General features: G+C 47.4%; 1 protein-coding gene across 1 annotated transcript; it reads right to left on the reverse strand.

The window, feature by feature from the left end:
• Positions 1–1,184: 1,184 nt before the first annotated feature.
• TUBA8 (tubulin alpha 8) lies at positions 1,185–9,541 on the reverse strand. Its single transcript, XM_075602457.1, has 5 exons — positions 9,411–9,541; positions 7,287–7,509; positions 5,516–5,664; positions 4,572–5,252; positions 1,185–1,549 (listed from the first exon to the last, which is right to left on the reverse strand). The coding sequence occupies exons 1-5, from the start codon at positions 9,432–9,434 to the stop codon at positions 1,256–1,258; spliced, it is 1,371 nt and encodes a 456-aa protein (XP_075458572.1). The 5' UTR covers positions 9,435–9,541; the 3' UTR covers positions 1,185–1,255.
• Positions 9,542–12,500: the final 2,959 nt, after the last annotated feature.

Below are 12,500 nucleotides of genomic sequence, written 5' to 3' on the forward strand. Positions count from 1 at the left end.
AGTTATAGGGAGCGGTTATGTAACAGGGTATGTCTATTTCTACCTGTCTTTGCCCCTGTTATGTAAGTTCCTGCTAGCTGCAGCCAGTATCAAGTGACCCCCTTGTGCTCCTCTTTGATGGACAGGAGTGCGGTGGTGACTTATGGACTGTTTAAGCCTATCAGGGATAGGTATAGACCATGAGCCCGCCCCTTCTGTCCTAACTAGGGGAATGCCAAATTTAGTAGTAGTACTGTTCATGCTCTGGAAGACTGAGGAAGCAGTAGAGCTGTCAGACTCTCCCATGGCGGGATGAGCGTGCTCACCCTCAGTCTTTGGACTGAGGGAACATCTGATTCAGCCACAGATGCCCTATTCTACCAGGGGCAAAGCACCATCCAGAGGTATGGAACCTCTGAGACCTTGCATCGCTGTGAGAAGATCTGCAGTGGATGTTCCCCAATAAAGATCCTGTTCAGAATATACCTCAGTCTGAGTATCAGTCTTTGGGCAGTGGGAGAAAGAGTGCAATGGTGGGGGCTGACCTCCGAACTCCTTGGAGCCCACTACTGCTGGAGGCGCTACGCACCATGAGAAGATCTCAGAGAAGAATCTAAGCCTGTCCTGATCGCCACTACACCGCAGATCAGCTCAGCTCTCCTGAACCTACAGGTGTACCTCAGCACCACACAGCAAAACAGAGGGGGGGGGGGGGGGGGGGCAGGGCTACATCTATATGGAGCAATAGGAGGAGTTATAGGATGGGGTTATATGGGGCATTAGGAGGAGTTATAGGGAACAGTTATATGGAGCAATAGGAGGAGTTATAGGAAGAGGGTATATGGAGCAATAGGAGGAGTTATAGGGAGAGGGTATATGGAGCAATAGGAGGAGTTATAGGGAGAGGGTATATGGGGCATTAGGAGGAGTTATAGGGAGAGGGTATATGGGGCATTAGGAGGAGTTATAGGGAGAGGGTATATGGGGCATTAGGAGGAGTTATAGGGAGAGGGTATATGGGGCATTAGGAGGAGTTATAGGGAGAGGGTATATGGGGCATTAGGAGGAATTATAGGGAGAGGGTATATGGGGCATTAGGAGGCATTAAGGGAACAGTTACAGCTGCACAAGTAAGCAGTTAATATGATATCCTGATATATAATAATACCACTAGCACGTTCCTGGTACAATAAAAGGCGATGTGATTGAGAGTTGGGATACGTTTATTTTAGATTAGCTCCCACAAGTCTCCGTATGAAGCTCTGAGTTTTCACTCTTAATATTCTTCTCCTTCATTGTCCTCCTCAAACGAGTCCATCCCCACCTCCTCGTAATCCTTCTCCAGCGCTGCCAAGTCCTCGCGAGCCTCGGCGAACTCTCCCTCCTCCATCCCTTCGCCCACGTACCAGTGCACGAAGGCGCGCTTGGCGTACATCAGGTCAAACTTGTGGTCCAGCCGCGCCCAGGCCTCGGCGATGGCGGTGGTGTTGCTCAGCATACAGACGGCGCGTTGCACCTTGGCCAGGTCACCCCCTGGCACCACAGTGGGAGGCTGGTAATTAATGCCAACCTGGGAAAGGGAGAGATGGAGAGAGAGGAGGGAGAGGTGAGGGAGAGAGGGAAAGAGTGAGAGAGAGGAAAGAGGGGAAGGGGAGGGAGAGAGAGGGGGAGGGAGAGATAGGTAGAGAGAGAGAGAGGAGGGAGAGGTGAGGGAGAGAGGGAAAGAGAGGAAAGAGGGGAAGGGGGAGGGAGAGGGGGAGGGAGAGATAGGTAGAGAGAGATAAAGTAGGTAGAGAGGGGGAGGGAGAGGGAGGGGGAGGGAGAGATAGGGGAGAGGGGGGAGGGCGAGATAGGGGAGAGGGGGGAGGGAGAGATAGGGGAGAGGGGGGAGTTAGAGATAGGGGAGAGGGGGGAGGGAGACATAGGGGAGAGGGGGGAGGGAGAGATAGGGGAGAGGGGGGAGGGAGAGAGAGGGAGAGTTAGAGATAGGGGAGAGGGGGGAGGGAGAGAGAGGGGGGAGGGAGAGAGAGGGGGGAGGGAGAGATAGGGGAGAGGGGGGAGGGAGAGATAGGGGAGATGGGGAGGGAGAGAGAGTGATAGAGAGGGAGAGATGGAGAGAGGGGAGGGAGTGGTAGAGAGAAAGAGGGAGAGATAGAAGTAGAGAGGGAGGGAGAGATGGAGAGAGAGGGTGAGGGGAGAGAGATAAGAGAATGATAATATATATAAATATAGAAAGAGCGAGAGAAAGACATAGAAAGTGAGAAATATAGAGAATGAGAGGGAGAAATAGAGGGAGTAAGAGAACAGAGAAACAGAAGGTCAGAGAGGTACACAGAGAGAGAAATAGAAAGTAATCGAGATAATGAAAAAAAATAGAGAGAAAAAGAAAGTTAGCGAGAGGGAGAGAGAAAAGTTAGCGAGAGGGAGAGAGAGGGAGAAGAGAGAGGGCATAAATTAAGCTGCATCACAGTCTCTATGCAGTCACACTTGCCCAGTCAATGTAATAATATATTATATCAGACTCTAGGACAGTGGTGGGACAGGGGTGGACAACTCCAGTCTCAGTTTCGGGATATCCCTCAGCACAGGTGGCTCAATCAGTAGAGAACTGGAGTTGCCCACTCCTGCTCTATCTAGGAAGTTACAGAGTCAAAGCAACATATATTTGACTAAATCAGAGACGGTGCCTTTAAGAATCAAGACAGGGCTGTGAAATGCTCCCCAGTGATGTCATGTAATCGCTGAAGAATTTGTGTAAAAAAATAAAATCCTGTTATTTTTTTTTTTAAGAACCACTTTACAGATCTCCACAAAATCCCTTGTTTGTTTGGTACAGGCCCCTAAAAATAGGCAGAAAAGCCCCACTAATGACAGCTTTGTAATCACTTTGGAAGCAGAAAGTGCAATTCACCCCGGGCCTTAGTTTCCGGACTGACAAAATGTCTCATCGCTAAACGACATTAGGTAAAGATTGTTAAAAAAAACACGCAAAGCTTTTGTTTGCCATAGAAATGGTAACAATGTATAATATGATTTTTTTTAAAGACTTAAACGTGTCTGATTTTCTTCTAAAGACGTCAATCTGTGATATGTAAGCCACTAAACGTGCCACTTTCTTTCCTTCACCTTTGTCCTACGAGGCACTGACCCCATAAAGATGCAATCCCTCGTAGTCGGACAGTTGACTTTCTAAGGCCCGTAATATAGTGGGCGTGTGCGCGTGTGCCTGTGCGAACGCTCGTGCACGTGACGCACACTTTTCGTGTGTACGGTCCGTGCTGCTGTGAGCAACAGGCTTGGAAGGTACTGTGTGTGTGTCACTGTGTGTGTGTGTCACTGGGGAAGCTGTGTGTGTATGTGTGTATTATATATGTGTGTATATATTAAAAATGAAAAAAAAAGACATGCTGTGAGAAGAAATTATTTATTAATATTGTGCAACTTTGTACACATACACACACACACACACACACACACACACACACACACACACACACACACACACACACACACACACACACACACACACACACACACACACACACACACATTGCAGACACTGAGCGGAAGCGGCGCGAACACTTACTTTTCCCCTGTCGCCCGGCTCCACGCTCACTGCCGTGCGCGCGCGCGGCCCTAGCATACAATGGCTGGCTAACCACAGCCAACTATAAGTGCCGCGCGCGCCCACTATATTACGGCCTTTAGGCCGCGCTTACAGTCCCGGCGACGTAGCCAGGACTATAAGCGCGGCCTTATGGGGCTCTGAATGGGGAAGTGTTTATCAATCAAGTGTTTTCTTTCCTCTTAAAGCTGCCGTTCAAAAAACATAATTTGATTCAATATGCGAATCGATACAATCTGCACACTGACAAGTGATTAGCTAAGCTGCCGATCGATCCGTTCTCCTGTAATCAATCGCCGAATCGGGGGTTATTTAATTCACTGTTAGGGCTGCACAAGACTACCCAAGATGCAAAGTTCTGTGGGGAAGATCATGTGACCAGGCAGGCACTAGATACAATTGGTGCACTGCTAGAGAGAGGGCTGAAGAAGCCAGAGCCTATCTCAGAAGAGAAAGGGGATGTGACTTAGTAAATGGTTGCTATAGAAACATAAATGCTGGATACATTAGAATATGTTAAAAACATTTTTTTAATGCTAAAAGTATTTTCTCATAGTACAGAACTGATTTATTTAAAAAAGACCCAATAGAGATAAGGAGAGGTGGGGACTCTGCCTATACAAGCACTTGCTTATCGCACAAAAGGGAGCAGCCAGAGGATATCAAACCCCCTCCGAAATCTCACTTTAATAATGAATGAGAAATACTTATACTATCAGATTTGGGTAACGCATGCATCAATTACCGAGAAGAGACCCCTAAACATGTCACTGGAATTAGTTCACTTTGGTCCTAGGAGGAATTGTCCCTTTAAGTAATTTAGACCACAGCCACACCCAGCTCCACACGTGGCCTCATGTATCACCAAAAGGCGTGCACAGGCTCCTCTCACTATTTATTACAGATGCAGTTGTTTTTTTTATGGGTATATATTTGAATATATTTTTAAAAAAAATTGGGTCCTCACCTTGAATCCTGTGGGGCACCAATCCACAAACTGGATGCTCCTCTTGGTCTTGATGGTGGCGATGGCCACGTTGACGTCCTTGGGTACCACGTCCCCCCGGTACAGCATGCAGCAGGCCATGTACTTCCCGTGCCGCGGGTCGCACTTCACCATCTGGTTGGACGGCTCGAAGCAGGCACTGGTGATCTCGGCCACGGACAGCTGCTCGTGGTACGCCTTCTCCGCCGAGATGATGGGGGCGTAGGTGACCAAAGGGAAGTGGATGCGTGGGTAAGGGACCAGGTTGGTCTGGAACTCTGTCAGGTCCACGTTGAGGGCTCCGTCAAAGCGCAGCGAGGCCGTGATGGACGAGACAATCTGGCTGATGAGCCGGTTGAGATCCACGTAGCTCGGGCGCTCGATGTCCAGGTTGCGCCGGCAGATGTCGTAAATGGCCTCGTTGTCCACCATGAAGGCACAGTCCGAGTGCTCCAGGGTGGTGTGCGTGGTCAGGATGGAGTTGTATGGCTCCACCACGGCGGTGGAGATCTGCGGGGCCGGGTAGATGGCAAACTCCAGCTTGGACTTCTTGCCGTAGTCCAGAGAGAGACGCTCCATGAGGAGGGAGGTGAATCCGGAGCCGGTACCCCCTCCGAAACTGTGGAAGATCAGGAAACCTTGTAGCCCTGAGCAGGCATCACTCTGGAAGAACAAAAGAATGGGGGGGGGGGAGGGAAACTTTATGTTAATCATACCTCTTAACCCCTTGGCTGGAATTGGCGCCCGAGACAGGGCTCTGTTGAGTGCCAAGTCAAAATGGGTTAGGCAAAACCAAAAATAGGTAACTGGGGCTTTAAATGGACAATAACTGCAAGTAAGGACCAATAACCCTAATTTGCATTTAAACTATACAATACATTTCCGCACCCCGATAATAATTGGGGCGCAGAGAGAGTCAGTCTCACCAGTTTACGGATGCGATCCAGCACCAGATCGATGCTCTCCTTGCCAATCGTATAGTGGCCCCGGGCGTAGTTATTGGCGGCGTCCTCCTTGCCCGTGATGAGCTGCTCGGGGTGGAAGAGCTGGCGGTACGTCCCATTGCGGATTTCATCTGGCGGAGGCAAGCAAAGGTCGGGTCACCGTCACGGCAAACACCACAGATAGCGCGTCGCGGCGGCTACGTTGTCACCGGTGTTATATACACTGTTACACACAATCATCGCGCGCGGTGTGAAGGGTTAAAATGGCTGGGGGCCCAGACTTGAGTTTACACTTATTCGTGTCACATTATTTTAACCACTTCTCTCCCAGTGGGTGTAGCGACTCATGGCAAAGCCACCTAGACATTTGTATAGGCGTACACTACAGCGCTGCAACTACTCATGTCTACTAAGGGGTGTTAAGCCAGGGGTAGCCAACTCCAGTCCTCAAGGGCCACCAACAGGTCAGGTTTTCAGGATATCCCTGTTTCAGCACAGGTGGCTGTCATTGACTGAGCCACTGATTGAGCCACCTGTGCGGAAGCAGGGATATCCTGAAAACCTGACCTGTTGGTGGCCCTTGAGGACTGGAGTTGGCCACCCCTGTGTTAAGCCATAAGACACCTTACGGCCCGTGCAAGTGAAGGGATTGTATGGTCTCAAAAGGTGTTCCATGGCTTTGCAGCATTTAGTTAGTATGACCATTATGTTTTTAAAGTAACCACCTGTTTCATTCCGTTTTCAAATTCAATTCTTCTTTTGTTTTCACCTTTTAACAACTCCTTTTTGAGACATATTTCCAGCATCGTCTCAATAAGTCAGCTGCTTTTGATGCCAGAGATTCCTGCAGGATTCCAGCACAGGTACCTGGAGTATTTGGGGGTTTGGGGGGCATTGCAATGTTTTTTTTTTCAGAGTAAATGGTGATTTTGCTGACTGATACATTGCTATTGCATGGTTTCTAACAGGGAGATCAAACATCCAAATCAGAAAGGTGCTATCATCTTCTCTGGGGAGGGGAGGGGGGGGGGGCTCATACAGTTTTAGAGACTGCATCAGTAAATGTGTAATCTTGTCTAGGTGACATTGTTTTTGCAGATTTGTAGAAGACCCCTTCAGATCTCAGGGTGGTCTCTTAAGCAAAAATGACGGTGTTGAGGGATAGAAGAAAATTGCGCCCGTGCACACGTGACGTTTCTTTAAATCAATCATTAATTCAATAAACGCAATGAATTCACTTTGGTACTAAGTGGGACCACACCGTCAGAACATAACCCAGCATCAGCGGGCCGGGAGACAGTAGAAACCACGGCACAGATTGGTGAATCTGGAGAATGTTACTTTCCGGGGAAGTAACAAAAATGTAAATGTTTGCAAAAATTCATCACAGTGTCGATGACATACTGAGGCGTCACCGGGTCACCTCCAGAACCGAGCACTTCGGTACTAGGCGATACCTAACGCAGCGACTCCAATGTCACTCCAGTTCTGCGTATACTTCACGTTTGGCGTCTTTCACAAAACGTTTTCGTGAATTTCGTTCAAGCTGCGGGCGTTCAAATACGCCCCAAAATCAAAATCAGGAAGTGACCTATTTTTGGCTTTAAGAAAACGCGGGCACAAAGTTGTCTCTGATGCGCACACGGTGGGGTCACTACGGCATCCTGAAGGTTTAAACCTTTACATAAGCATTTGCAAATCGGGTTCGCGCGTCTGAAAGTACGCGGAGCGCCAACAGGAAACCCCGACCTACCTACTACGGAGGGTTCCAGGTCCACCATGACTGCCCGGGGCACGTGCTTGCCATTGCCAGTCTCGCTGAAGAAGGTGGCGAAGGAATCGTCTGAGCTGCCCGGCACCGTCTTTTCTGAGAAGGTGCCATCTGGCTGGATGCCATGCTCCAAGCAGAAGAGTTCCCAGCATGCATTGCCAATCTGAACGCCAGCCTGCCCTACGTGTACAGAGATGCACTCCCTCTGCGGGGGTAAACAGAGTAACACTGTAACCCCGAGACAGAAGGGACATATATACTAGAGTAACACTGTAACCCCGAGACAGAAGGGACATATATACTAGAGTAACACTGTAACCCTGAGACAGAAGGGACATATATACTAGAGTAACACTGTATCCCTGAGACAGAAGGGACATATATACTAGAGTAACACTGTAACCCTGAGACAGAAGGGACATATATACTAGAGTAACATTGTAACCCTGAGACAGAAGGAACTTATATACTACAGTAACACTGTAACCCTGAGACAGAAGGGACATATATACCAGAGTAACATTGTAACCCTGAGACAGCAGGGACATATATACTAGAGTAACATTGTAAACCTGAGACAGAAGGAACTTATATACTAGAGTAACATTTTAACCCTGAGACAGAAGGGACCTATATTCCAGAGTAACACTGTAACCCTGACACAGAAAGGACCTATATTCCAGAGTAACACTGTAACCCTGAGACAGAAGGGACATATATACTAGAGTAACATTGTAACCCTGAGACAGAAGGAACTTATATACTACAGTAACACTGTAACCCTGAGACAGAAGGGACATATATACTAGAGTAACATTGTAACCCTGAGACAGAAGGGACATATATACCAGAGTAACATTGTAACCCTGAGACAGCAGGGACATATATACTAGAGTAACATTTTAACCCTGAGACAGAAGGGACCTATATTCCAGAGTAACACTGTAACCCTGAGACAGAAAGGACCTATATTCCAGAGTAACACTGTAACCCTGAGACAGAAAGGATGTATGGACCAGAAAAACATTGTAACCCTGAGACAGAAGGGAACTATGGACCAGAAAAACATTGTAACCCTGAGACAGAAGGGACCTATATTCCAGAGTAACACTGTGACCCTGACACAGAAAGGACATATATACTAGAGTAACACTGTAACCCTGACACAGAAAGGACCTATATTCCAGAGTAACACTGTAACCCTGACACAGAAGGGAACTATGGACCAGAATAACATTGTAGGCGCTGGTGTCTTATGATCAGCAAATAAGACTTCCATATTAACCCCTTCGCTCCCCGCAGGGCCTGCAATAGTGGCTAGTCCCTCTGGGCAGAGGTAGCTCTAGATCTTCCAGGGCCCCTAATGCTTTGCAGCTTTTTTGTAGTCATATATTTGTATGTTTATGATTGTAATGAGTTAAAGAATGTTCCCCCGGCCCGGCTGAGCCCCGGGGTCCACGCCAAGCTGCAGTACCAACAAACGTTACAAAATGGCCAGGGGTGCTTGGATATGAGGGTCTCTTGTGGGCCCCCGGAGCTGTGCTGCTTGTCTCTGGAGACCTGGTGCATGGCAGCTATGTGGGGTCCTCAGCCTTTGCTACCTAAGGGTAGAGCCACCTTTGACCTCTAGCAGCTCAGGGGTTAAATGAATCTAACATAGCTGAATATGGTGCGCGGGCTTTGGAACAGAAAACCCATACAACAACAACAACATCCATAGATGACTATGGGGTACACACTATCATCACGCAAATCCAAATTATCGGGCTTATTCAATAACTCCCCAAGTGGTCAACTGCAGCTTCCATTGACTTTCCACCGATGACAGAGCGATTGGCCACTATACATGGAATAAGGCCCATAACCTCTCCGCTGCCTCTACAAAGAATACAATCCCGTTGCTTTCACCCTCGCTAAATCGGGTGCTGTTTTTGCACCTGTTAAACAATAACAGACCCCCCTGTTGCCCATAGCATGTAACACGTTCTGTAAATCACATGCTTAATTAGCCCACCCCACAACTTATACAGTTAACTTCCCTCCTGGGGGGCTTGCAGTGTAACTCCCTCATTCATTAAAGGGGCTTTGACCCCACACATGACGTACAGATTTGGTTTTGATCCCCCACATGGTGGGTGCTGAAGGGTCTCCTCCGTTTCTCTCCAAAATCCAAGCCAAGCACAGAGCGACTCTCTCACGGCTGCAGGAAGAGGGTGCAGAGGCGGTAGCTTGGATTTGGTTTCAGGGCTAAGAGCTATAAACAGCCACCAATAAAAAGGCAGGAATACACTGACACATAGACACATACCTACACATACAGACAGATACACTGACACACACTGACATACACACCAACACATACAGGCTGACACACTGACATCCACACGCCGGCAGCACATACAACTGGGCAGCACATACAAAAGGACACATTGACACACTCACCGACACATTCAGGCAGACTAACACACTCAACGACACACACAGACACACTGACACAGACTGACACACACACAGTCAGACTGACACACTCACCGACACAAAGACAGACTGACACACACACACACACACAACACACACTGGCGGCACATGCAAACGGACACAATGACACACTGACAAACTGACACACACCTACACTTTACAAACTGGCACACACTAAAATATATAGATGTAAAGTCCACTTAAAACTTAAACCTGCTTACAGGGGCTGAAACTGGATGGTGAAAGGCCACAGAAATGAAGCGGAGCAGCGCTCCAAAACAGGAGTCAAGTGGTTAGCATCAATTCAGCCAACGTTTCGTGCCAACGCAGCGAACCTTTCCCACGTCAGAGATCTCTGAGAAAGGTTCGCTGCGTTGGACCGAAGCGTTGGCTCAAATAATACTGACCACTTGACCATTATTTTGGAGCGCTACTATTTCTGCTTCATTGTTACTGACATACACGTACACACACACCTACATGCACATGCTGACACACTAAAACACACACACACAAACACACACACTAACACAGCCTGACACACACTAATAGAAAATGTAGAATATGGGGAGCTAATGTGAATTAATATATTGTGTGACAATACAAAGTAATTAATGTGGTTGGATTCTTATGACACAATCTCCCAATTTTAACAGATATTGATATCCACTATTGGTAGTGCGGTCGTGTAGCCGGAGTAACGGGGTATTTCCAAACCCCCTAAAAACTGTCCAGAGTTATTCTTTCTCCTGACACACACTAACACATGCACACTAACATACTTGCATGGACACTGACACACACACACACACGGGATTTACCTGTATCTAAGCCGCCAATATCAGAATTCCCCGTTTTGAAGACTGACGCATTCGCCGGGATTACCCCGGGTATTAAAGGTGCTTTTTGTTCACAACAGACTCTGATAAACACCCCACATTACACACCTCAGTCAGGTTGGGGGGGGGGGGGGTGAGGGGTGGTACATCTGAGTTTTCAGAATGCTTTAAAAGTATTTGTATTCATTGAAACTCCCGACAGCAACAATTAAATCATAAACTCCTTTAGGAAAGGAAATTGCCAGGCTAGTTCACTAGAATTGAGCATATTTAACTTATTATATTATTAGCCGTATATTTGTGTGTGTGTATATATATATATATATATATATATATATATATATATATATATATATTTATTTTCTGGAGGGGGAGGTTGTAATTAGGGGTGGTCAACTCCAGTCATCAAGGGCCACAACAGGTCAGGTTTTAAGGATATCCCTGCTTCAGCACAGGTAGCTCAATCAGTGGCTCCCTGCTTCAGCAGAGGTGGCTCAATCGAGTGGTTCCTTGCTTCAGCACAGGTGGCTCAATCAGTGACTCAGTCTTTGACTGAGCCACTGATTGAGCCACCTGTGCTGAAGCTGGGACATCCTGAAAACCTGACCTGTTGGTAGCTCTTGAGGACTGGAGTTGGCCGCCTCTTGACATATAACATATATATTTAAAATAAAAGAATGGAATAAACACAGATATTTACTTGGAAATCTTGTGCTATTCTCCCCGTATACGACTGGCTCAGTATCAAAATAAGATGATGATTATTATAATGCTAACAGGTTGAACCAGTGTTGAAGACGCTTCACACACAATAACCTGCAGACAGCTGTGTATCTCCTGGTGCCAAGAGAGCATATGACAGGCTTGTAATGATCAGCTATTCCTGGTATAAACTGACACAGTCCAAACATACAGAACAACTGGAGATGCCTATTAACCCCTTCAACACAACCATATGGGGAGGTGATTGAGTAAAGCTGAAGCAGTGGCTCAGTGAGTGAAGACACAGACTATGCAAAACAATGACACTGTGAATTTGGGGAACCCGGTTCAATTCCCAGTGACAACTCCTTGTGACCTTGAGCAAGTCACTTTATCTCCCTGTGCCCCAGGCACTGAAAACATAGATTGTAAGCTCACCTGGGCAGGGGCTGTGTCTGTAATAGAATGCTATGTATTGCTATGCTGCAATTTTGAAGCACTTTGAGTCCCATTGGAAGAAAGGCGCTGTACAGGCACACCCCGCATTAACGTACGCAATGGGACCGGAGTATGTATGTAAAGCGAAAATGTACTTAAAGTGAAGCACTCCCTTTTCCCACTTATCGATGCATGTACTGTACTGCAATCGTCATATACGTGCATAACTGATGTAAATAACGCAGTTGTAACAGGCTCTATAGTCTCCCCGCTTGCGCACAGCTTCGGTACAGGTAGGGAGCCGGTATTGCTGTTCAGGACGTGCTGTCAGGCGCATGCGCGAGCTGCCGTTTGCCTATTCGGCGATATGTCCTTACTCGCGAGTGTACTTAAAGTGAGTGTCCTTAAACCGGGGTATGCCTGTATGAAGTTATTATCCCATCCCACATTTTCTGGTTTATTGCAATAAAAGAATTTGCACAAATGCTTCACTGTGAAATCATCGGATAATTGCCTTTCCTTGAAGGGCTCTGAATAAAAGCCTGCTGTGGGAGTTTCTGCAAGTACTGCTGTATAATGCTGCCCTGATCACTGCATCTCTGAAAAGGTTGCAGCACGACTCGCAGCCGAGGCGCCCTCCAGTAATAGAAGTGGGATGTAACGAGTGCGCCTGTTAAACTACATTTGGACCATTAAAGAACTGTAGAAATGTTGGAGAAGGTGTTACATGGCTGATTGC

Source organism: Ascaphus truei, chromosome 5 (genome assembly GCF_040206685.1).
Source record: "Ascaphus truei isolate aAscTru1 chromosome 5, aAscTru1.hap1, whole genome shotgun sequence".
NCBI lineage: Eukaryota > Metazoa > Chordata > Amphibia > Anura > Ascaphidae > Ascaphus > Ascaphus truei.